This window comes from Oncorhynchus clarkii, chromosome 33 (assembly GCF_045791955.1).
Source record: "Oncorhynchus clarkii lewisi isolate Uvic-CL-2024 chromosome 33, UVic_Ocla_1.0, whole genome shotgun sequence".
NCBI lineage: Eukaryota > Metazoa > Chordata > Actinopteri > Salmoniformes > Salmonidae > Oncorhynchus > Oncorhynchus clarkii.
In genome coordinates, this window is record NC_092179.1 from 4582784 (window position 1) to 4609465 (window position 26682).

The window sequence follows — 26682 nt, forward strand, 5'->3', positions numbered from 1 at the left end:
AAAGCAGGGATTATTGAGTCAATATTAGTTTTACACTTAAGACATGACTCTGTCATTGTGCTGTATAATTTGTGAATTTTGTCTCTTGAATAATACATTTTATACATTTGTTTATACTGGATTAAGCGTACCTTTTCGTTACTGGCAATTTCGTTAGTAATGCTCCAACTTTCCCTCCATCTTGTGCCAACAGTTCCTTTTAAGTATTTTTTAGGGGGTAGATCAGCTTTAATATTGCAGTTAAGATTGTAGCTTCCATCAATGTCATTGTCTGCATCATTTTCAACCCCCATATATTTTTTTGTAAATACAATATATATATATTTTTTTTTTTTTTCAAAATCTAGTTTCCTTTATTATTTTCCCCTAACCCTACCACCCCTCCACTAATTGGAGTAAACTAATGGCTTCTACTTCAAGCTTATACATACTATATATATTTTACAGACACAGTATTTTACAATAGTCATCTTCTGTTTGTTTTTAATCCCATCCTTCAGCTACCCTCAACCCCCCTCCCATCAATCTCAGGAGACCATCTAGTTGGATTTCTATTTGCCATATATTTTTTAACTGTGCTATTTCATAAAACTTCTGAACCTATATACATTTTACGGACACTTTTAAATCTTGGTTCCAATAGTTTCTATTTTTTTTTTTTAAGTTCTTAATATAATGCATCAATGAAAGTCTGTTGTAGAATGAGAGTTTCGGCACAGATAATGTATATACACTGAGTGTCCAAAACATTCGGAACACCTGCTCTGTCCATGACACTGATTGACCAGGTGAATCCAGGTGAAAGCTGATCCCTTATTGATGTCACTTGTTAAATCCCCTTCAAATCAGTGAAGATGAAGGGGAGGAGACAGGTTGAAATATGTTTGTTTTTTTAAACCTTGAGACAATTGAGACGTGGATTGTTTGTGTGTCACTCAGAGGGTGAATATTTAAGTGCCTTTGAATGAGGCATGGTATTAGGTGCCAGGGGCACCGGTTTGAGTATGTCAAAAACTGCAACGCTGCAGCATTCTTCAGGCTCAACAATTTCCTGTGTGCATCAGAATGGTCCACCACCCAAAGGACATCCAGCCAACTTCACACAACTGTGGGAAGCATTGGAGTCAACATGGACCAGCATCCCTGTGGAACGCTTTCGACACCTTGTAGAGTCCAAGCGCCGACGAATTGAGACTGTTGGCAAACTCAATATTAGTAAGGTGTTTCTGATGTTTTGTACACTCAGTGTATATAGGAAGTGACAGACATGCTAGAAATCATATTTTATCAGACGTTTTTATGTTCTGAGAAAATAAAGTGTTCTGACTGAAAACTCAATGTGCAAATATCCTGGTGTACCAGCCAGAAGATGTGGAGGGACAGACAAACTGTAGACCTGCAAGTGGAGGTTAGTCAGCAACAGAGGGAGGACAGGAGAGGAGGACAAATAATAAACACCCCTTTCTGAAGGAAGAGTGAAAAAGGAGGAAGTCTTCCAGTTGGATAGAATGTCTGATTTGTAGAGAGATAGGGGGGAGAGAAGGAGAGAAAAAGACGGGAGAGAAAGAGAGAGGGCATGTGATGAGTGGTTATAAAGTGGCAAATTCTTGTCGCTTCTCCACAAGATAAGATCAACCCCCCCATCTCCCCGCCTCACCCTGTCCGGCTCAACCCCACTGCTCCTGAGAGACAGTGGACCATTCCACAGGTAGTGGCACAGAAGGGGTAGTCTGTCTATGTGGGAGAATCCACAGAGGAAAGAGAAAAGGGGGGTTGGAAGGGTACATTAGTAGTGCTTGGTTAGGATTGGCAAGGAGAGTAAAGGAGGGTGGGCCCAACCAGAATACTTCCATGGGGATTGGCTGTCGGAGATGCCGCTCATTGGCCAGAGGTCACTCACTCGCCGGTCCATCTGCCAGGCCGCGTCTGAGGATAGCCAATCACGGGACAGATGATGAATGTAAGGAAACCAACCAATCAGGACAGAATATGAGGAGATCATCCAAAAGGAGAGTGGTGAGAAGATAGGATACCATTGACCTGGCACAGCTAATCACCAGTACAAGTCACTTGTTCAGGAAGAAGTGTTTGATACAATTAACGCTGTGCACATACAGGACAAGACAGGAGGGTGGTTAAAAGGCACTTTAACAGTTTTGCATTTTGCAGCTAAGGTTAGGATTGAGTGAAGGGAAACTGATCCTCAATTTGTACCACAGGGACACCTCATCCCGGAGCCACAAATACCCTATCTAACACAGAGTGATGTGTCGGTGGGCGAAGAAGCGCAAAGTGATGACACGTACACCGCAGCGTCCCTGGGGAGAGGATATCCTCGTCCATGTCGTCTAAATCGTTTGATAGGATTAGGTGCTGCGGGGTCGGCGGGTGCAGGCCCAGGAAGGCGGGGTCTAGGTTGAGGGCAGCAGCCAGGGCGGGCAGACCGGGGTTATTGACCAATGGTAAGCCTGTAAGAGACTCCAACTGCTGCCAGCGGTGAAGTTTCTCCCTCAGAGCAGCCGTCACCTCACCTAGAGCCTGCCTAGAGAGGGGGGGGTGACAGACAAGAGGAGAGAGAAAAGACAGAGTAAGGGGGAGAGGGAAAAATGGAAAGAGCCTCAAGGACCTGTGAGGTGTGTAACCCAACAAGGTAAAGTCACTTGGTCCATCTTGCTGAAAAACGTAACGTCAGTTGGCAGAACACAGTCAAGTCAATTGGCTGAAAAAGGTGAAGTCTGTTAGCTGAACAAGGTAAAGGTAATGTCTGTTGGCTATGAAAGGTGAAGTCAGTTTGAAAAGTCAGTTGGCTGGACAAGGTAAAGTCGGTTGGCTGAACAAGGTAAAGTCGGTTGGCTGAACAAGGTAAAGTCGGTTGGCTGAACAAGGTAAAGTCGGTTGGCTGAACAAGGTAAAGTCGGTTGGCTGAACAAGGTAAAGTCGGTTGGCTGAACAAGGTAAAGTCGGTTGGCTGAACAAGGTAAAGTTGGTTGGCTGAACAAGGTAAAGTCAGTTGGCTGGACAAGGTAAAGTCAGTTGACTGAACTTACTTGGCAGTCAGGATCTTGTGATCAACGTCGTCCAGGGAGGAGCTATGAGCCACATGGAACGTCCCAAACAGGGTGCTCCTCTTCTTCTTGATCTTGTCAGCCTATATCACCATCATCAGCACCATCATCAGCACCATCATAATTCACAAAACCACCATCATCAACTTTCTCACCAGGTGTGTGTATGAGTGTGTGTTTCTGTGTAACTAAATGACTATCGCCCCATATCACTCACTTCTGTCATCATGAAGTGCTTTGAGAGGCTAGTTAAGAATCATATAACCTCTACCTTACTTGACACCCTAGACCCACTTCAATTTGCTTACCGCCCAAATAGATCCACAAACGATGCAATCGCCATCGCACTGCATACTGCCCAATCCCATCTGGCAGGAGGAATACCTATGTAAGAATGCTGTTAATTGACTATAGCTCAGCATTCAACACCATTGTACCCTCAAAGCTCATCATTATGCTTGGGGCCCTGGGTCCGAACCCCGCCCTGTGCAACTGTGTTCTGGACATCCTGACGGGCCATCAACAAAACAAAGAAGCTGATCGTGGACTTCAGGAAACAGCAGAGGGAGCATGCCCCTATCCAGATCAACGGGACCGCAGCGGAGAAGGCGGAAGTTCCTTGGCGTACATATCACTGACAATCTGAAATGGTCCACCCACACAGACAGTGTGGTGAAGAGGCTGAAGAAAGTTGGCTTGGCCCCTAAAACCCCCAATTGTGCATTTTACAGATGCACAATTGAGAGCATCATGTTGGGCTGTATCACTGCCTGGTACAGCATCTGCACCACCCACAAACGCAGGGCTCTCCAGAGGGTGATGCAGTCTGCCCAACGCATCACCGTGAGCAAACTACCTGCCCTCCAGGACACCTACAGCACCCAAAAAGGACATCAACCACCCGAGCCACTGCCTGTTCACCCCGCTATCATCCAGAAGGTGAGGTCAGTACAGGTGCATCAAAACTGAGACCGAGAGACTGAAAAACAGCTTCTACCTCAAGGACATCAGACTGCTAATCAGCCATCACTAGCCTTGAAATGCTTACTCACAAGCCCTTAACCAACAGTGCAGTTCAAGAAGAAAAATATATTTACCAAGTATACTAAAATAAAAAATAAAAATAAAAGTAACACAATAAGAATAACAATAATGTGGCTATATACACATATATATATATATATATATATATATATATATATATACAGGCTAGTTGAGGTTATCTGTACATGTAGGTGGGGGCGAAGTGACCACGCATATATAACAAACAAACAGCGAGTGTACAAAAGGGAGGGGGGGTCAATGTATTTTTGAATATATATTTTTTTACATTTTATGAATTGAGTAGAAGCTGTTGAGGAGCCTTTTGGTCCTAGACTTGGCGCTCCGCTTGACGTGTGGTAGCAGAGAAAACAGTCTATAATTTGGGTGACTGGAGTCTCTGACAATTTTATGGGCTTTCCTCTGACACTGCCTATTATATAGGTCCTGAATGGCAGGGAGCTTGGCCCCAGTGATGCACTGGGCCGTTTGCACTACCCTCTGTAGCGGCTTACGGTCAGATGCCGAGCAGTTGCCATACCTGGCGGTGATGCAACCGGTCAGGATGCTCTTGATTGTGCAGCTATAGAACCTTTTGAGGATCTGGGGACCCATGCCAAATCTTTTCAGTCTCCTGAGTGGGAAAAAGTTATGTTGCGCCATCTTCACAACTGTCTTGGTGTGTTTGGACCATGATAGTTTGTTGGTGATGTGGACACCAAGGAACTTGAAACTCTTGACCCACTCCACTACAGCCCTGTCAATGTTAATGTGAGCCTGTTCGGCCCGCCTTTTCCTGTAGGCCATGATCAGCTCCTTTGTCTTGCTCACATTGATGGCGAGATTGTTGTCCTGACACAACACTGCCAGTTCTCTGACCTCCTCCCTATAGGCCGTCTCATCGTTGTCGGTGATCAGGCCTACCACTGTGGTGTCAGCAAACTTAATGATGGAGTTGGAGTTGTGTTTGGCCACGCCTTCGTGGTTGAACAGGGAATACAGGAGGGGACTAAGCACATACCCCTGAGGGGCCCCAGTGTTAAGGATCAAGCGTGGCAGACGTGTTGTTGCCTACTCTTATCACCTGGGGGCGACCCGTCAGGAAGTCCATGATCCAGTTACAGAGGGGGGTGTTTAGTCCCAGAGTCCTTAGCTTAGTGATGCGATTCGTGGGCATTATGGTGTTGAACGCTGAGCTGTAGTCAATTAACAGCATTCTCACATAGGTGTTTATTTTGTCCAGGTGAGAAAGGGGAGTGTGGAGCGTGATTGAGATTGAGTCATCTGTGAATCTGTTGGGGCGGTATGTGAATTGGAGTGGGTCTAGGGTGTCCAGGAGGATGCTGTTGATGTGTGCCATGACCAGCCTTTCAAAACACTTCATGGCTACCAACATGAGTGCCATGGGCGGTAATCATTTAGGCAGGTAACCTTCGCTTCCTTTGGCACAGGGACTATGGTGGTCTGCTTGAAACATGTAGGTATTACAGACTCGGTCAGGGAGAGGATGAAAATGTCAGTGAAGACACTTGACGGTTGGTCCACGCATGCTTTGAGTACACGTCCTGGTAATCCGTCTGGCCCAGCGGCTTTGTGAATGCTGACCTGTTTAAAGGTCTTGTTCACATCGGCTACCGAGAGTGTTATCACATAGTCATCCAGAACAGCTGGTGCTCTCGTGCATGCATCAGTGTTGCTTACCTTGAAGCGAGCATAAAATGCATTTAGCTCGTCTGGTATGCTCACGTCACTGGGCAGCTCACGTCTGGGTTTCCCTTTGTAGTTCGTAATAGTTTTCAAGCCCTGCCACATCCAACGGGCGTCAGAGCCGGTGTAGTAGGATTCAATCTTAATCCTGTGTTGACGCTTTGTTGGTTTGAAGGTTCGTCTGAGGGCATAGTGGGATTTCTATGAGCGCCCTTATTAGGGTCCTGCTGCTTGAAAGTGGCAGCTCTAGCCTTTAGCTTGGTGCTGACGTTGCTTGTAATCCATGGATTCTGCTTGGGATATGTACGTACTGTCACTAGGGGGGACGACATTGGTGCACTTATTGATGAAGCCGATGACTAAGGTGGTGTACTCCTCAATGCCACTGGATGAATCCTGGAACATATTCCAGCCTGTGCTAGCAAAACAGTCCTGTAGTGTAGCATCCGCATCATCTGACCACTTCCGTATTAAGCGAGTCACTGGTACTTCCTGCTTTAGTTTCTGTTTGTAAGCAGGAATCAGGAGGATATAATTATGGTCAGATTTTCCAAATGGAGGACAGGGGAGAGCTTTGTATGCATCTCTTTGTGTGGAGTAAAGGTGGTTTAGGATTTTTTCTTCCCTGGTTGCACATGTGACATGCTGGTAAAAATTTGGTAAAACTGATTTAAGTTCACCGGCCACTAGGAGCGCCACTTCTGGGTGAGCATTTTCTTCTTTGCTTATGGCCTTATAGAGTTGGTTGAGAGCGGTCTTAGTGCCAGCTTCGTTTTGTGGTGGTAAATAGATGGCTACGAATGATATAGATGAGAACTCTCTTGGTAGATAGTGTGGTCTACAGCTTATTAAAAGGTACTCTACCTCAGGCGAGCAATACCTCGAGACTTCTTTAATATTAGACATCGCGCACCAGCTGTTATTGACAACCCCCCACCCCCTCGTCTTACCAGAGGTAGCGTCTCTGTTCTGCCGGTGCATGGAAAATCCCGCTACCTCTATATTGTCTGTATCTTCGTTCAGCCACGTCTCGGTGAAACATAAAATGATACAGTTTTTAATGTCACGTTGGTAGGATAATCTTAATCTCAGGTCCTCTATTTTATTTTAAAATTATTGCACGTTAGCGAGAAGAATAGAAGGCAGTGGGAGTTTACTCGCTCGCCTCCGGATTTTCAGAAGGACTCCCAATCTGTGGCCCCTTTTCCAGTGTCTTTTCTTCACACAAAAGGCGTGGATCTGGGCCTGTTCTAGTGAAAGCAGGATATCCTTCTCGTCAGACTCGTTAAAGGAAAAAGTTTCTTCCAGTCCGCGGTGAGTAATCACTTTTCTGATGTCCAGAAGTTATTTTCGGTGGTAAGAGATGGTAGCATCAACATTATGTACTAGTCACTTTAATAATGTTTACATACTACTTTACTCACCTCATATGTATATACTGTATTCTATTCTACTGTATTTTAGTCAATGCCACACCGACATTGCTCAATCAAATTTTTATATATTTCTTAATTCCATTCTTTTACTTTTAGATTTGTGTGTATTGTTGGGCAAGCATTTCACTACACCCGCAATAACATCTGCAAAATACAGTGGCAAGAAAAAGTATGTCAACCCTTTGGAAATACCTGGATTTCTGCATAAATTGGTCATAACATTTGATCTGATTGTCATCTAGGTCACAACAATAGACAAACACAGTTTTAAACTAATAACACAAACAATTATATATTTTCATGTCTTTATTGAACACACCGTGTAAACATTCACAGTGCAGGGTGGGGCAAGTGGATTTAATAACTGGTTGACCCTCAATTGGCAGGAATAACCTCAAACAAATGTTTTCTGTAGTTGTGGATCAGACCTGCACAACAGTCAGGATGAATTTTGGACCATCCCTCTTTACAAAACTGTTTCAGTTCAGCAATATTCTTGGGGTGTCTGGTGTGAACTGCTCTCTTGAGGTCATGCCACAGCATCTCAATCGGGTTGAGGTCAGGTCTCTGACTGGGCCACTCCAGAAGGTGTACTTTCTTCTGTTGAAGCCATTCTGTTGTTGATTTACTTCTGTGTTTTGGGTTGTTGTCCTGCTGAATCACCCACCTTCTGTTGAGCTTCAATTGGCGGACAGATAGCCTATATTCTCCAGCAAAATGTCTTGATAAACTTGGGAATTAATTTTTCTGTTGATGATAGCAAGCTGTCCAGGCCCTGAGGCAGCAAAGCAGCCCCAAACCATGATGCCCCCTCCACAATACTTTACAGCTGTGATGAGGTTTTGATGTTGGTGTGCTGAGCCTTTTTTTCTCCACACATAGTGTTGTGTGTTCCTTCCAAACAACTCATGTGTAGTTTCATCTGTCCACAGAATATTTTGCCAGTAGTGCTGGAACATCCAGGTGCACTTTTGCAAACTTCAGCAATGTTTTTTTGGACAGTAGTGGCTTCTTCCGTGGTGTCCTCCCATGAACATCATTCTTGTTTAGTGTTTTACGTATCGTAGAGTAGTCAACAGAGATGTTAGCACCAACATCTCCAATCTCATCTCATTGATTGGACTCCAGGTTAGCTGACTCCTGACTCCAATTAGCTTTTGGAGAAGTCATTAGCCTAGGGGATCACATAGTTTTTCCAACCTATACTGTGAATGTTTAAATTGTATTCAATAGACAAGAAAAATACAATAATGTGTGTGTGTTATTAGTTTAAGCACACTGTGTTTGTCTATTGTTGTGACTTAGATGAAGATCAGATAAAATTGTATGACCAATTTATGCAGAAATCCAAGTAATTGCAAAGGGTTCATATACTTTTTCTTGCCACTATATGTGTATGTGACCAAAATGTGTTGATATGATTTGATTTCTGTATGTATGTGTGTGTCTCACCCCTTCTTTGGCCTGAAGTAGTTGTTTCTCAGCGCTCTGTTTCTTGATGTTGTAGTACTGGACCTCTATCTCATGGGTCAGCTGCAGCCAGGTCTTAAGGGCATCAGGGGGAGACCAGCAGGCTCGAGACTCCAGCTCCCGCTCTGCCTTCTTCAGGGCCATACGCACCTGGATACACACATACACAGGTATATACACAGGTATACGCACACACAGACGTATGCACACGTGCATGCACACATAAACAAACAGATGGACACACACAGGTATACACACACATACACACCCATGCCCGCTCACAGACATACACACATGAATGTATGTTATGTGTGTGTATGAGTGTATGTGTGTGTGTAGGTGTGTGTAGAGGTGTGTATGCAGGTCAGTGGAGGCTGCTCAGAGGAGGAAGGGGAGGACCATCGTCAGTGACTTTTAGAAAAATGTAAATTGTAAAACATTTAAAAAGATATATCCTTTTTAGATAAAACTATACTAAGTATATTCACGGCACCAAATAATTGATTAAAATAGATTGTTTTGCAATGAAGGTCTACAGTAATCCCAACAGCACTTTGTAGGGTAGCACCATGGTGTAGCTGGAGGAGAGCTAGATTCCGTCCTACTCTGGGTACATTGACTTCAATACAAAACCTAGGAGGCTCATGGTTCTCACCTCCTTCCATAGACTTACACAGTAATTATGACAACTTCCAGAGGACGTCATCCAACCTATCAGAGCTCTTGCAGCATGAGCTGACATGTTGTCCACCCAATCAATGGATCACAGAATTAATCTAGTACTGAAAGCATAAGCTACAGATAGCTAGCACTGCAGTGGATAACATGTGGTGAATAGTTGACTCAAAGAGTGAGAAATGCAATAGTTGAAAAGTTTTGAACAAATTAACTTCTTCAAAAATGAAGGATAAGCGAGAGAGAGAGAGAGAATATACATTTTTTCCATCTACTTAGCTAGCAAATGCAGCTAGCTAGTTTACCCGACTCAAACATGCTATGTTAGCTAGCTGGCTATCAAACACAACACTGGAACTTTTCCAAGTCAAGGTAAGCTTTTGGTTTTACTAATTTATTGCCACCGGGGCCCGCCGGTGTAACTGCTAAACTGTTAATTGACTATACACTGTAAAGTTACTGCATGATTGTAGTGGGTTTACTAACACGCTACTTCTATTAGCTATATTGACTATGACGTTACTTACTAGCTAATATGGTGACAACGATGTAGGCTGTGTGTAGGTGTTTTCGCCTGGTCACATACAGCTGATGTGTTGTGCATTGAAATCCACAAACGAAGGGAAAAGGTGAGAGGAGGAGATCGCATAGATGTGAGAAGGAATACAACGTGGCTGCTATGAAAGTGAACTGTGCTTACGCATGATCAGGGGTGTATTCATTCCACAGATTCTGTTGAAAAACATTTCTTAAACGGAAGCAAACGGAACAAAACTAGGATAAACATACCTGCATTTCTCCAATAGAAACTCTTGTTTGCAACTGTTGTACTAACGAATACACCCTAGATCAGCTAGATGCAGGCAAGAGTGTGCAAGACAGTATTGAATGTGTCAATATATGTCCAAGTGTCACTGTTTTTATTTTTTTTAATTTTTTTTGCATACCAAATTTAAAAAATAACAATAATAGTTGTATGAATCTCAAAATTGATAGTATTACATTTACTTATGCAACATTTTATTAGGTTGTTAGATGTTTAAATGATCAGTTTAGCTATCCTTATTCAGCCAAAATAACATGTGTTTCAGTGTCAATCGTAGAGATAAATAGGACTCTAGATGTAACTCATTTTGGTATAGACATTGTCATTGAGGGCTTTCACTATTTAAAAGTAGTCATCTGAGTGGGAATTCCTATGGGTTGGGAGTGATCAGTCAATGATTGGAGAGCATTGTCTTCTTCAAATTGGTTGCCTATGGTTTGTAAACTTGCAAATTTGAAGACCACTTTTCAAGCAGCCTTGGCTTTCAAGCTGTAAAGTCCATGGAGAATAAGAACACCTCCTCCCAGCTGATAGGAAACTTTGTCACCACCGATAAATCCACTATAATTGAACATTTCAATAAGCATTTTTCTACAGCTGGCCATGCTTTCCAACTGGCTACCCCTTACCCCGGTCAACTGCACTGTACCCCCCACAGCAACTCGCCCAAGCATTCCCCATTTCTTCTTCTCCCAAATCCAGTCATCTGATGTTCTGAAAGAGCTGCAAAATCTGGTCCCCTACAAATCAGCCGGGCTAGACAATCTGGACCCTTTCTTTCTAAAATAATCTGCTGGAATTGTTGCAACCCCTATTACTAGCCTGTTCAACCTCTCTTTCATGTTGTCTGGTTGGTGGTTGAAGATATCCCTCTAGTGGTGTGGGGGCTGTGCTTTGGCAAAGTGGGTGGGGTTATATCCTTCCTGTTTGGCCCTGTCCGTGGGTGTCCTCGGATGGGGCCACAGTGTCTCCTGACCCCTCCTGTCTCAGCCTCCAGTATTTATGCTGCAGTAGTTTATGTGTCGGGGAGCTAGGGTCAGTTTGTTTTATCTGGAGTACTTCTCCTGTCCTATTCGGTGTCCTGTGTGAATTTAAGTGTGCTCTCTCTAATTCTCTCTTTCTCTCTTTCTTTCTCTCTCTCGAAGGACCTGAGCCCTAGGACCATGCCTCAGGACTACCTGACATGATGACTCCTTGCTGTCCCCAGTCCACCTGGCCGTGCTGCTGCTCCAGTTTCAACTTTTCTGCCTTATTATTATTTGACCGTGCTGGTCATTTATGAACATTTGAACATCTTGGCCATGTTCTGTGATAATCTCCACCCGGGACAGCCAGAAGAGGACTGGCCACCCCTCATAGCCTGGTTCCTCTCTAGGTTTCTTCCTAGGTTTTGGCCTTTCTAGGGAGTTTTTCCTAGCCACCGTGCTTCTACACCTGTATTGCTTGCTGTTTGGGGTTTTAGGCTGGGTTTCTGTACAGCACTTTGAGATATCAGTTGATGTACGAAGGGCTATATAAATACATTTGATTTGATTTGATTTGTCTGAGATCCCCATAAATTGGAAATCAGCTGCGGTCATCCCCCTCTTCAAAGCGGGGGACACGCTAGACACAAACTGCTACAGACCTATATCTATCCTACCCTGCCTTTCTAAGGTCTTCGAAAGCCAAGTCAACAAACAGATTACCGACCATTTCGAATCCCACTGCACCTTCTCCGCTATGCAATCTGGTTTCAGAGCTGGTCATGGGTGCACCTCAGCCACGCTCAAGGTCCTAAACGATATCTTAACCGCCATCGATAAGAAACAATACTGTGCAGCCGTATTAATTGACGTGGCCAAGGCTTTCGACTCTGTCAATCACCACATCCTCATCGGCAGACTCGATAGCTTTGGTTTCTCAAATGATTGCCTCGCCTGGGTCACCAACTACTTCTCTGATCTGTCGCTCTTGCTGCTGGTGAGACGACACCATTCTGTATACTTCTGGCCCTTCTTTGGACACTGTGTTAACAACCCTCCAGACGAGCTTCAATGCCATACAACTCTCCTTCCGTGGCCTCCAACTGCTCTTAAATAGAAGTAAAACTAAATGCATGCTCTTCAACCGATCGCTGCCTTCACCTGCCCTCCTGTCCAGCATCACTACTCTGGACGGTTCTGACTTAGAATACGTGGACAACTACAAATACCTAAGTGTCTGGTTAGACTGTAAACTCTCCTTCCAGACTCACATCAAACATCTCCAATCCAAAGTTAAATCTAGAATTGGCTTCCTAATTCGCAAAACAAAGCATCCTTCACTCATGCTGCCAAACATACCCTCGTAAAACTGACCATCCTACCGATCCTCGACTTCGGCGATGGCATTAACAAAATAGCCTCCAATACCCTACTCAATAAAGTGGATGCAGTCTATCACGGTGCCATCTGTTTTGTCACCAAAGCCCCATATACTACCCACCACTGCGACCTGTACGCTCCCGTTGGCTGGCCCTCGCTTCATACTCGTCACCAAACCCACTGGCTCCAGATCATCTACAAGACCCTGCTAGGTAAAGTCCCCCCTTACAGTGCCTTGCGAGAGTATTCGGCCCCCTTGAACTTTGCGACCTTTTGCAACATTTCAGACTTCAAACATAAAGATATAAAACTGTATTTTTTTGTGAAGAATCAAATACAAGTGGGACACAATCATTAAGTGGAACGACATTTATTGGATATTTCAAACTTTTTTAACAAATCAAAAACTGAAAAATTGGGCGTGCAAAATTATTCAGCCCCCTTAAGTTAATACTTTGTAGCGCCACCTTTTGCTGCGATTACAGCTGTAAGTCGCTTGGGGTATGTCTCTATCAGTTTTGCACATCGAGAGACTGAAATGTTTTCCCATTCCTCCTTGCAAAACAGCTCGAGCTCAGTGAGGTTGGATGGAGAGCATTTGTGAACAGCAGTTTTCAGTTCTTTCCACAGATTCTCGATTGGATTCAGGTCTGGACTTTCACTTGGCCATTCTAACACCTGGATATGTTTATTTTTGAAACATTCCATTGTAGATTTTGCTTTATGTTTTGGATCATTGTCTTGTTGGAAGACAAATCTCCGTCCCAGTCTCAGGTCTTTTGCAGACTCCATCAGGTTTTCTTCCAGAATGGTCCTGTATTTGGCTCCATCCATCTTCCCATCAATCCTTGAGATGTTTAAAGCTTGGGAAATCTTTTTGTATCCAAATCCGGCTTTAAACTTCTTCACAACAGTATCTCTGACCTGCCTGGTGTGTTCCTTGTTCTTCATGATGCTCCCTGCGCTTTTGACGGACCTCTGAGACTATCACAGTGCAGGTGCATTTATACGGAGACTTGATTACACACAGGTGGATTGTATTTATCATCATTAGTCATTTAGGTCAACATTGGATCATTCAGAGATCCTCACTGAACTTCTGGAGAGAGTTTGCTGCACTGAAAGTAAAGGGGCTGAATAATTTTGCACGCACAATTTTTCAGTTTTTGATTTGTTAAAAAAGTTTGAAATATCCAATAAATGTCGTTCCACTTCATGATTGTGTCCCACTTGTTGTTGATTCTTCACAAAAATATACAGTTTTATATCTTTATGTTTAAAGCCTGAAAAGTGGCAAAAGGTCGCAAAGTTCAAGGGGGCCGAATACTTTCGCAAGGCACTGTATCCCAGCTCGCTGGTCACCATAGCAGCACCCACCTGTAGCACACGCTCCAGCAGGTATATCTCTCTGGTCAACCCCAAAACCAATTCTTCCTTTGGCCGCCTCTCCTTCCAGTTCTTTGCTGCCAATGACTGGAACGAACTACAAAAATCTCTGAAACTGGAAACACTTATCTCCCTCACTAGCTTTCAGCACCAGCTGTCAGAGCAGCTCACATATTACTGCACCTGTACATAGCCCATCTATAATTTAGCCTAAACAACTACCTCTTCCCCTACTGTATATATTTATTTATTTATTTATTTTTCTCCTTTGCACCCCATTATTTTTATTTCTACTTTGCACATTTTTCCAATGCAAATCTACCATTCCAGTGTTTTACTTGCTATATTGTATTTACTTCGGCACATGGCCTTTTTTTTGCCTTTACCTCCCTTATCTCACCTCATTTGCTCACATCGTATATAGACTTATTTTTCTACTGTCTTATTGACTGTATGTTTGTTTTACTCCATGTGTAACTGTGTTGTTGTATGTGTCGAACTGCTTTGCTTTATCTTGGCCAGGTCGCAATTGTAAATGAGAACTTGTTCTCAACTTGGCCACCTGATTAAATAAAGGTGAAATAAAAATAAATAAAAAATAAAAATTGGCAACCCAGAAATCCCCATCATATATGACTTGATTCAGGAAACTAGGCATATGTCGCGGGTCACTATTTCACAGGAGAGCCATTTGAACATAAAAATAAGTTTATCAAAATGTATTTTTTGCAGGAAATACCTACTGGAACATGTGAACTTTCGTGTGCCTTAATAACAGACTTGTATGCCATCTGTAAATACAAATAAATAAATATAATTATGAGCTAAGTTGGTTTAACCACAGAAAAAGCCAGCAACCTTCCCGCTAGCCATTGTTGGCTGAGAGAATGAGTTGTCTGGACAGGAGTTTGGATTGGTCTGCCATATAGCACGCTTGTGTCTATTTGAGCTGGTCAGTTTGATAGCTAAGTAGATGGAGAAAACACCTGTCTCCAGATTACATCTTCAAACTAAGGGCAACCATGGCATCTGTGACAGGGAGAAGCGTCCATCCATTATGTAACGTTATGGGTAAGATAGTCTAGCTAGCTGCATTTTCAGATATTACACGTTTCCAATTTTGACAGAAAGACATTTTAATTTCAAGTCAAAATAACTGACGAATTTACAAACGCTCAACACCCGTTGAATATGGCTGGTGTCAGTAAACGTTGGCAAAAAAAACATAAATTGTTGCCAGCAGCACAGTTGCAGTCACTAACGCTCTGGATAACATGAAAACAGCCTAACCATATCTGCTAGGGCGAGTAAAATGGTTAGTGAGCTGTTCTCTCATTTGTGTCTGGAAGTAGCTAGCAAGCTAGCCGACATTAGCCAGTTAGCTTGGGTGCTTGACTGTTGTTGTTAGGACAGAATGCTCAGATCAACCCTTAAAGAGATAGGTGGGGCTAAAGCTTAAGAGGGTGTGAACGATGCTGAATGGGTGTAGACAAAGGGCTCTCCAGTAGGTACCAAATCATTCAAAGAACATTTTCTCAAAAGTGAGATTACAAGTTTATTAACTTTCAAAGCATAATTACTTTCCCATTGTTCCTTAAATGTAGTTTATGATATACCATTTTGTAGCTCTGTGTCTCTGTTTTTATCCAATGTAAAAAACACAATTTCACATTTGCTACAAAAGATCGAATCAAGGCGGTCGGTAAAAATGTGTATAAAAACATGTCTTCTCATCAGGTGAATAATAAAGGCAAGTAGAAGTAATCAACATTTTAAAATTAATAGATTTGGTGGAACGCTTCAAGAAAGTACTGAGAAAAGCGTCTGAATACTTATGTAAATGTGATATGAGTTTTTTATTTTTAATATACTTGCAAACATTTCTAAAAACCTGATTTTGCTTTGTCGTTATGGGGTATTGTGTGTATATTGTGTATTAAAAAAATGAATTAATCAATTTAATTTTTTTTTTATAATGTAACAAAATGTGGAAAAAGTCACAGGGTCTGAATACTTTCCACAAATATTTATTTGTGTGTGTGTGTGTGTGTGTGTGTGTGTGTGTGTATGCATTGTTTATGCAGTTTGTGTGTGTGTGTGTTAATGTGTGTATGCTGTGTACAGTGCCTTGCGAAAGTATTCGGCCCCCTTGAACTTTGCGACCTTTTGCCACATTTCAGGCTTCAAACATAAAGATATAAAACTGTATTTTTTTGTGAAGAATCAACAACAAGTGGGACACAATCATGAAGTGGAACGACATTTATTGGATATTTCAAACTTTTTTAACAAATCAAAAACTGAAAAATTGGGCGTGCAAAATTATTCAGCCCCCTTAAGTTAATACTTTGTAGCGCCACCTTTTGCTGCGATTACAGCTGTAAGTCGCTTGGGGTATGTCTCTATCAGTTTTGCACATCGAGAGACTGAAATTTTTTCCCATTCCTCCTTGCAAAACAGCTCGAGCTCAGTGAGGTTGGATGGAGAGCATTTGTGAACAGCAGTTTTCAGTTCTTTCCACAGATTCTCAATTGGATTCAGGTCTGGACTTTGACTTGGCCATTCTACACCTGGATATGTTTATTTTTGAACCATTCCATTGTAGATTTTGCTTTATGTTTTGGATCATTGTCTTGTTGGAAGACAAATCTCCGTCCCAGTCTCAGGTCTTTTGCAGACTCCATCAGGTTTTCTTCCAGAATGGTCCTGTATTTGGCTCCATCCATCTTCCCATCAATTTTAACCATCTTCCCTGTCCCTGCTGAAGAAAAGCAGGCCCAAACCATGATGCTGCCACCACCATGTTTGACAGTGGGGATGGTGTGTTCAGCTGTGTTGCTTTTACGCCAAACATAACGTTTTGCATTGTTGCCAAAAAGTTCAATTTTGGTTTCATCTGACCAGAGCACCTTCTTCCACATGTTTGGTGTGTCTCCCAGGTGGCTTGTGGCAAACTTTAAACAACACTTTTTATGGACATCTTTAAGAAATGGCTTTCTTCTTGCCACTCTTCCATAAAGGCCAGATTTGTGCAATATACGACTGATTGTTGTCCTATGGACAGAGTCTCCCACCTCAGCTCCCACCTCAGCAGTTCATCCAGAGTGATCATGGGCCTCTTGGCTGCATCTCTGATCAGTCTTCTCCTTGTATGAGCTGAAAGTTTAGAGGGACGGCCAGGTCTTGGTAGATTTGCAGTGGTCTGATACTCCTTCCATTTCAATATTATCGCTTGCACAGTGCTCCTTGGGATGTTTAATGCTTGGGAAATCTTTTTGTATCCAAATCCGGCTTTAAACTTCTTCACAACAGTATCTCGGACCTGCCTGGTGTGTTCCTTGTTCTTCATGATGCTCTCTGCACTTTTAACGGACCTCTGAGACTATCACAGTGCAGGTGCATTTATACGGAGACTTGATTACACACAGGTGGATTGTATTTATCATCATTAGTCATTTATGTCAACATTGGATCATTCAGATATCCTCACTGAACTTCTGGAGAGAGTTTGCTGCACTGAAAGTAAAGGGGCTGAATAATTTTGCACGCCCAATTTTTCAGTTTTTGATTTGTTAAAAAAGTTTGAAATATCCAATAAATGTCGTTCCACTTCATGATTGTGTCCCACTTGTTGTTGATTCTTCACAAAAAAATACAGTTCTATATCTTTATGTTTGAAGCCTGAAATGTGGCAAAAGGTCGCAAAGTTCAAGGGGGCCGAATACTTTCGCAAGGCACTGTATGTACAGTATACAGGTGTATGTGTTTAAACAGGTGTGTGTATGTACAGGTGTACTGTATGTTTGTATGCAGTGTGTGTACCTGATCCAGCTCTTCCTCAGCGTATTTCTGCCTGCTCCACTCGTTCTCTGTTCCCTCCCGTAGCTTACCGAGTCTCTGGGCCTCTTGCTTGGCTTCGTTGATCTCGTCCCTCAGACGTTGCTCCAACGTTACCTTCTCAACCTCCACACTACGATGCTCCTCCTGGGCGATCTGCAACCTACAGAGAGAAGGAGAGATGGGGGAGAGCGAGAGAGCGAGAGATGAGAAAGAGAGGGCAAAAGAAGATAGTGGCAGGTGTCATGACGTTGCCCTCTTTGAGTACAGCGAGCACCATCCCCCGCTCTCTGCTTCTACAACCAGACTACTGTGGTCAGAGGTCGTAAATTCCTGAGAAGACCTCATGGACACACAGTTATAGAGTAGTTTTTCATGGAGACAAAGGAAATCCTTCCACCTCACAGAACTTGAGGTACAAACAAATTTAATGTTCCAGAGAAAGTGTAAAAGATCGGCGAAGAATCCAGCTACGAACTGGTCCGTTTGGCACAACTTGGGAAGCTCAAGAGAGACGGTGTGGCCACATTACCATAACGCTGTTTATATAATAGCCTCAGATATGAGGTTTACATCTAATTGTTGTATAAGATAAATGAGTGAGTATGATACTGTTTGTATAATTGTGTAATATGATTGTGGACTATTTAATGAAGAAAAATACAATTCCCTTTTGATTTGAACTAAATCAGAGGACCGCCCCTGAGCCCAGTTAGGGTCAGACATCCTGTGAAAAGCCCTCTTCTGCCATTCCGAATAAAACCCAACTTTGAGAAATTATCAGCAGACCAAGCTTACCTCAATTACGAGAGGGCTAAAGGTGTATAACATTGCTGAATCTTTTTAACCATACCACGTGGTTAAACTCTTAGACTATTGATACCGACAGAATAAGAACAAGTCTTTGATATTGATTACTAGTCTGCAGCTAGGAATTCGGTATCATTGAACGCGAAGAACGACAACCGCCGAAACATCCATTCTATAACGAATGTCACTTTGAACTATCCCCTCTAACCAAGACAGGAGAGAGAGAGGGAGAGAGACGGACAATTCTTCAAAAGAAAGACTTTTCACCAGCGATCAAGACGACACACTGAGCGTAAATATATATGTTGATTGCAATTGTTCCCGAATGAGTGAGTGTTTATGTGTAAAGGATTAGCATTTTAATTGTTATAATTACCTCTGTAGTGACTTCTTGTTCAAACCCCCACTCCCCTTTTGTCAAACAAGCCGCCATGCCGGGTCAGTCCACATTCTATTATTTCATGTAACCATATTTACTGTTTGTTTATGCATTTCTGTGAATTACTTAGTTAGTAATAAATAAATGATTTAAGACAATTGATGTAAGGGTGACTCATAGTGAAAACTGGGTTCGTGCAGATAACCAACAATTTACAACGTTTGGAATGAGACTAACGTGAGGTAAAGTAAATAATTCATTAACCATTGATTCATTGGTTATATTGGGAAATTATAACTTTGTAATCTGAATACTTTCCTTGGTGCCCCAACTTCCTAGTTAATTACAGTTACATGATTATTCAGTTTAAACGAGTAACTAATTACAGAGAATATTTGATAAAAACAAAGCCTTCAGTTTAATGATAGTAAAGACACAACACAGGAGATGAAGGGAAGACAGAGAAAAAGTGAAAGAGTGAAATAGAGAGAGGATTAATAATATCCTCTTAAAACTAGGGGGCACTGTTTTTATTTTTGGAAAAATAACGTTCCCAAAGTAAACTGCCTATTTCTCAGGACAGAAGGATAGGATAGAAAACATTCTAGGATAGGATAGAAAACATTCTAAAGTTTCCAAAACTGTCAAAATATTGTCTGTGAGTATAACAGAACTGATATTGCAGGCGAAACCCTGAGGAAAATCCAATAAGGAAGTGCCTCTTATTTTGAAACTGTTGTGTTCCTATGCACCCCTATTGGCCATTGAAAGGGATATCAACCAGATTCCTTTTTTTACGTATTCCCTAAGGTGTCTACAGCATTTTGACGTAGTTTCACGCCTTTATGTTGAAGAATGAGCGTAAACGACTACATTGCGTAAGTGACCAGCTGAGGGCTCTCAGAGTGATTCTTGCGTAAAAGACAGAGGTAGTCATTTTTCCTCTCGCTCCTACTGAAAAGCCAATTGTCCCGGTTGATATATTATCGTATAGATATTTGAAAAACACCTTGAGGATTGATTATAAAAAACGTTTGCCTTGTTTCTGTCGATATTATGGATATAATTTGGATTTTTTTTTGTTGTCGTGACCGCTATTTCCCGGTGGATTTCTCAACATAACATGACCAACAAACGGAGGTATTTTGGGTATAAAAATAGTCTTTATGGAACAAAAGGAACATTTGCTGTCTAACTGGGAGTCTCGTCAGTGAAAACATCCGAAGATCATCAAAGGTAAACGGTTCATTTGATTGCTTTTCTGATTTTCGTGACCAAGCTTCCTGCTGCTAGCTGGACATAATGCTATGCTAGGCTATCGATAAACTTACACAAACACTTGTCTTGCTTTGGCTGTAAAGCATACTTTCAAAATCTGAGATGACAGGGTGATTAACAAAAGGCTAAGCTGTGTTTCACTATATTTCACTTGTGATTTCATGAATATTAATATTTTCTAGTAATATTTTTTGACCTTTGCGCTATGCTAATTAGTGTAGTTGATGACAATTCTCCCGGATGGGTAGTTCCAAGAGGATGATTAATACACTACTCTTCACCCGGAAAGACTCTAACATCATTCATGCTGCTCATTCTGTGATTAAGCGAATGCTCCGACCACTGCATCTTTGACCAGTGTTTTTGGCTTACTGCCCCGCATACTGCAAGTTCTCCGCTTTCTATCGGTTTATCATCATGTTGCTCGTGTGTGTTTGCCATTTCACTTGCGTAGCTTATTTTTCGGGAGGTGGGGTGTGGGCTGTGTTCACAAACACATTTTAGCTCACAACACGCTTATAATACTAGACAGGAAAATGCTGCAAAACTCAATGCAGAAGAGGAATATGTATTAAGTACTACTCTCCATGAACAGCTCGATTAACAAAAAGAGTTCTATAAATATCAAATAGATCTGCAGGAAAATAACTTGAAGTCCTTCCTGCAACTCTTGATGGATTCTACCAACAAAAGGGTTGATGATCTGTTTAAGGATGCAATGGAATTTAAACACAGTTTGGAATTTACGCAGTCGGAGGTGGAGTAACCAGCCAGACCGCATTCAAAACCATGTCTGAGGATTTCGCAATTTTCCAAACAACACTTGACAAGCACTTTTCAAAAAAAAAAAAAACAATCAAGGCACAACAACATTTGAATTGATGGAATTGAGGATGTAAAGACTGAAACACAGAAGTCAAGGCCAAGAGACTCCTGGCAGATCAACTCACACTGCACCTTAAACTCGCCAAATTGGAGAGGGTGCATACGAATTTCACTTTCTTCGCTATAGTGGTGAAACTGCTCAGGTTCAAAGACAAGGAGAAGATTCTCAGGAGAGCCAAGTGCCTGAAGGGAACCAAAATCTTCATCAATGAAGACTTCTTGGAATAGGTACGCCCCAAAATAAAATAACTGCTGCCACTAATTGAAGAATAAAAAAAGGCAACATTGCACACCTGAAGTATGATCAGCTGGTAGTTCATCCCCCCTCTCGCAGGCCTATGGCAAGTGACTCCGCTAAAGTCAACTGATTTGCTCTAAATGTCATAACCCTCTGAAGTCTTCAGTGGTGTTGTGGACTGTGTCAATGTACATTCCATAGAAAGTGCACCCCTATTGATAAAACTAACACAAATGTATGGTTGTATTGGAAATGTGAGGCATGCACTTCTATGTTTCTGTTCCATTCTCTGGATGATTCCGACAGTGTATCTCTCTTAGTTAGGCAGGATATCAACTCTGATAACATGGTCTTTAACTTTTTATGGCTGCAGGGGCAGTTTTGAGTAGCTTGGATGAAAAGGTGCCCATTGTAAACGGCCAGCTCCTCAGTCTCAGTTGCTAATATATGCATATTATTATTACTATTGGATAGAAAACACTCTGAAGTTTCTAAAACTGTTTGAATTATGTCTGTGAGTATAACAGAACTCATATTGCAGGCAAAAACCTGAGAAATTCCACTTCCTGTTTATATTTTTTCTGGGGGTGGCAGATTTTCAACCAAGCTCTCATTGAAATTACAGCGAGATATGGATAAGTTTTCACTTCCTACGCCTTCCACTAGATGTCAACAGTCAATAGAACTTTGTCTGATGACTCTAATGTGAAGGGGGTTGAATGAGACAGAAAATAGTCACTGCCACGAGTTGACCATGCTTTCACCATGCGCGTTCACAGGGGAAGGACCTGCGTTCCACCGGTCATCTGAAGTCATTCTAATTCTCCGGTTGGAATGTTATTCAAGATATATGTAAACAACATTCTAAAGATTGATTCAGTACATCGTTTGACATGTTTCTACTGACTGTTACGGAACTTTTGGACATTTCGTCACGTTATAGTGGACAGACTGACCAGTTCATCTGACTTGTTGAATACTTTACACTCCATCTATCTGTATCCCCTCATCTATAAGACCACAGACTGACCAGTTCATCTGTATCCCCTCATCTATAAGACCACAGACTGACCAGTTCATCTGTATCCCCTCATCTATAAGACCACAGACTGACCAGTTCATCTGTATCCCCTCATCTATAAGACCACAGACTGACCAGTTCATCTGTATCCCCTCATCTATAAGACCACAGACTGACCAGTTCATCTGTATCTACTCATCTATAAGACCACAGACTGACCAGTTCATCTGTATCCCCTCATTTATAAGACCACAGACTGACCAGTTCATCTGTATCCCCTCATCTATAAGACCACAGACTGACCAGTTCATCTGTATCTACTCATCTATAAGACCACAGACTGACCAGTTCATCTGTATCCCCTCATCTATAAGACCACAGACTTACCAGTTCATCTGTATCCCCTCATCTATAAGACCACAAACTGACCAGTTCATCTGTATCTACTCATCTATAAGACCACAGACTGACCAGTTCATCTGTATCCCCTCATCTATAAGACCACAGACTTACCAGTTCATCTGTATCCCCTCATCTATAAGACCACAAACTGACCAGGTCATCTGTATTTCCTCATCTATAAGACTACAGACTGACCAGTTCATCTGACTTGTTGAATAGTTTATACTCCATCTATCTGTATCTCCTCATCTATAAGACCACAGACTGACCAGTTCATCTGTATCTCCTCATATATAAGACCACAGACTGACCAGTTCATCTGTATCTCCTCATCTATAAGACCACAGACTGACCAGTTCATCTGTATCCCCTCTTCTATAAGACCACAGACTGACCAGTTCATCTGTATCCCCTCATCTATAAGACCACAGACTGACCAGTTCATCTGTATCTACTCATCTATAAGACCACAGACTGACCAGTTCATCTGTATCCCCTCATCTATAAGACCACAGACTGACCAGTGACCACAGACTGACCAGTCATCTGTATCTACTCATCTATAAGACCACAGACTGACCAGTTCATCTGTATCCCCTCATCTATAAGACCACAGACTTACCAGTTCATCTGTATCCCCTCATCTATAAGACCACAGACTGACCAGTTCATCTGTATCTCCTCATCTATAAGACCACAGACTGACCAGTTCATCTGACTTGTTGAATACTTTATACTCCATCTATCTGTATTTCCTCATCTATAAGACCACAGACTTACCAGTTCATCTGTATCTCCTCATCTATAAGACCACAGACTGACCAGTTCATCTGTATCTCCTCATCTATAAGACCACAGACTGACCAGTTCATCTGTATCCCCTCATCTATAAGACCACAGACTGACCAGTTCATCTGTATCTCCTCATCTATAAGACCACAGACTGACCAGTTCCTCTGACTTGTTGAATACTTTATGCTCCATCCATCTGTATTTCCTCATCTATAAGATTTCATAGGGAATTTTTAACAATCAGGCTGATGTGGAGTCTGCTTATCAGACTTTTCTCCCATCTTTCAATTCTGTATTTCACCACTGCTTTCCCTTGGTTAAACTACGTAAGAGATCACCAGAAGGGTTCTGGAAACCGGTCTCAAAATATCCTCAGTAAAACAAAAAACAAGTTGGATAAAAAGTTTCTAACAAATCCCTCTCCTGTGAATTCAACGAATTACAAAAAGTACAAGAACAAATGTACTCACCTGCAGTTGAAGTCGGAAGTTTACCAACACCTTAGCCAAATACATTTAAACTCAGTTTTGCACAATTCCTGACATTTAATCCAAGTGAAAATTCCCTGTTTTAGGTCACTTTATATTAAGAATGTGAAATGTCCAAATAATAGTAGAGAGAATTATTTATTTCAGCTTTTATTTCATTCATCACATTCCCAGTGGGTCAGAAGTTCACATAGTATAGTATTTGGTAGCATTGCCTTTAAATTGTTTAACTTGGGTCAAACCTTTTGGGTAGCCTTCCACAACTTGGGTGAATTTTGGCCCATTCCTCCTGACAGAGCTGGTGTAACTGAGTCAGGTTTGTAGGTCTCCTTGCTCGCACACGCTTTTTCAGTTCTGCCCACAAATGTTCTATGGGATTGAGGTCAGGGCTTTGTGATGGCCACTCTAATACCTCGACTTTGTTGTCCTTCAGCCATTTTGCCACAACTTTGGAAGTATGCTCGGGGTCATTGTCCATTTGGAAGACCCACCAGTCCCTCCTGCAGCAATGCACTCCCACAACATGATGCTGCCAAAGATGAACAGATGAACGTGGTACTTTCAGGCATTTGGAAATTGTTAGCAAGGATGAACCAGACTTGTGGAGGTCTACAATTTTTCTTCTGAGGTCTTGGCTGATTTCTTTTGATTTTCCCATGATGTCAAGCAAAGGGGCATTGAGTTTGAAGGTAGGCCTTTTAATACATCCACAGGTACACCTCCAATTGACTCAAATTATGTCAATTAGCCTATCAGAAGCTTCCAAAGCCATGACATAATTTTCTGGAATTTTCCAAGTTGTTTAAAGTCACAGTCAACTTAGTGTATGTAAACTTCTGACCCACTGGAATTGTGATACAGTGAATTATAAGTGAAATAATCTGTCTGTAAACAATTGTTGGAAAAATGACTTGTGTCATGCACAAAGTAGATGTCCTAACCAACTTGCCAAAACTATAGTTTGTTAACAATAAATTTGATGACTCCAACTTAAGTGTATGTAAACTTCCGACTTCAACTGTACTTTGGATATCTCCAAAAATATATATACAAATTCCAAGAATCCTTAAATAATATAAAGTCAACTAAGGAAATTCATCAATCAACTAAATAAGAGAAAGGCATGTACAACTATCCCATCTCAATGTATTGTTGGAAATAAGACCTATAGTGATCCTGATGTTGTTTCATGTGAATTTTATCATTTTGGGGGGGGAATGTGGGTTCCTCTCTGTCTAAGAAAATAGAGAAAACAGATGTAAATCCCTTGGATTACATTAAGGGACATTTCCCTTCTCTGCTTCAGTTTGATCCTCCTGATGTAATGGAGGTGATGGAGGTAATTGGTAACAGCAGCAGGTCCTGATGAGATTGGTGCCTCTTTGGTGAAATCAGTGTCTTCCTCTATTACTGAGCCTCTAACGTATATCTTCACCAAATATATGCAAACTGGTATTGTTCTTAAAGATTTGAAAATGACCAAAGTTATCCCCATCATGTTTTTTTAAAATCAAATAATTTGTGTATAAGAGAAAGTTGAAACATTTAAAATCAACACTGTCTTCTATAATGAACACCAATATGTTTTTTGTAAAACTTACTCCACAGATATGGCTACTTTGTATAACTTAAAAAAATAAAATCTTTACAGCCCTGAACAACAATAAATACTCTCTTGGCATCTTTTTAGATTCATCCTAAGTGTTTGACATGGTTTACCATGAATAAACTGGGTGCTGATTGGCTGACAGCCGTGATATATCAGACCGTATACCACAGGTATGTCAAAATAGTTATTTTTATTGCTCTAATTACATTGGTAAACAGTTTATAATAGCAATAAGGCAACTCGGGGGTTTGTGTTATATGGCCAATATACCACGGCTAAGGGATGTGTCCAGGCACTCCGCGTTGCGTCGTGTGTAAGAACAGCCCTTAGCTGTGGTATATTGGCCATAAACCACACCCCCCTCGAACCTTATTATTAAAAAAGATTACCTTCTAAATTGCATTATTACGGTTTTCAAGATTATACATATAATTGGCTATATATTTATGTTTATGCATTACCAGGGTAAAGATATCCTGTGGCGTGCCACATTGTAATTCTTAACCTATACTGAACAAAAATATAAATGCAAGATTTCAAAGATTTTACTGAGTTACAGTTCATATAAGGAAATCAGTCAATTGAAATAAATAAATTAGGCCCTAATGTATGGATTTCACATGACTGGGCAGAGGTGCAGACATTTTGTATTTTACCTTTCTTTATTTAACTTGGCAAGACAGGGCCTGCAAGGGCATAGGCCCACCAACTGGGGAGCCAGGCCCAGTCAATGAGAATTCGTTTTTCCCCACAAAAGGGCTTTATTACAGACAGAAATACTCCTCAGCACTCCTCCCCACCCCCCTCAGATGATCCCACAGCTGAAGAAGCTGGATGTGGAGTTCCTGGGCTGGCGTGGTTACACATGGTCTGCAGGTGTGAAGTCAGTTGGACTTACTGCCAAATTCTCTAAAACAACGTTGGAGGCAGCTTATGGTGGAGAAATGAACATTCAATACTCTGGCAACAGCTCTGGTGGACTTTCCTGCAGT

General features: G+C 41.8%; 1 protein-coding gene across 6 annotated transcripts in view; it reads right to left on the minus strand.

Moving 5' to 3' along the window:
* LOC139393177 (stromal interaction molecule 1-like) overlaps nt 1-26682 on the minus strand; it is a 116560-nt gene that overhangs the window by 14411 nt on the left and 75467 nt on the right. For 4 of the 6 annotated variants that reach the window (XM_071141584.1, XM_071141585.1, XM_071141588.1 and 1 more), the window contains 5 exons: nt 17774-17951; nt 8702-8869; nt 3048-3148; nt 2307-2542; nt 1840-1926 (listed from right to left, as the gene is read on the minus strand). In XM_071141584.1, the coding sequence (XP_070997685.1) occupies nt 1840-1926; nt 2307-2542; nt 3048-3148; nt 8702-8869; nt 17774-17951 (770 nt within the window). The remainder of the gene's footprint in view (nt 1-1839; nt 1927-2306; nt 2543-3047; nt 3149-8701; nt 8870-17773; nt 17952-26682) is intronic. The other 2 variants (XM_071141586.1, XM_071141587.1) reach the window with 1 other exon arrangement.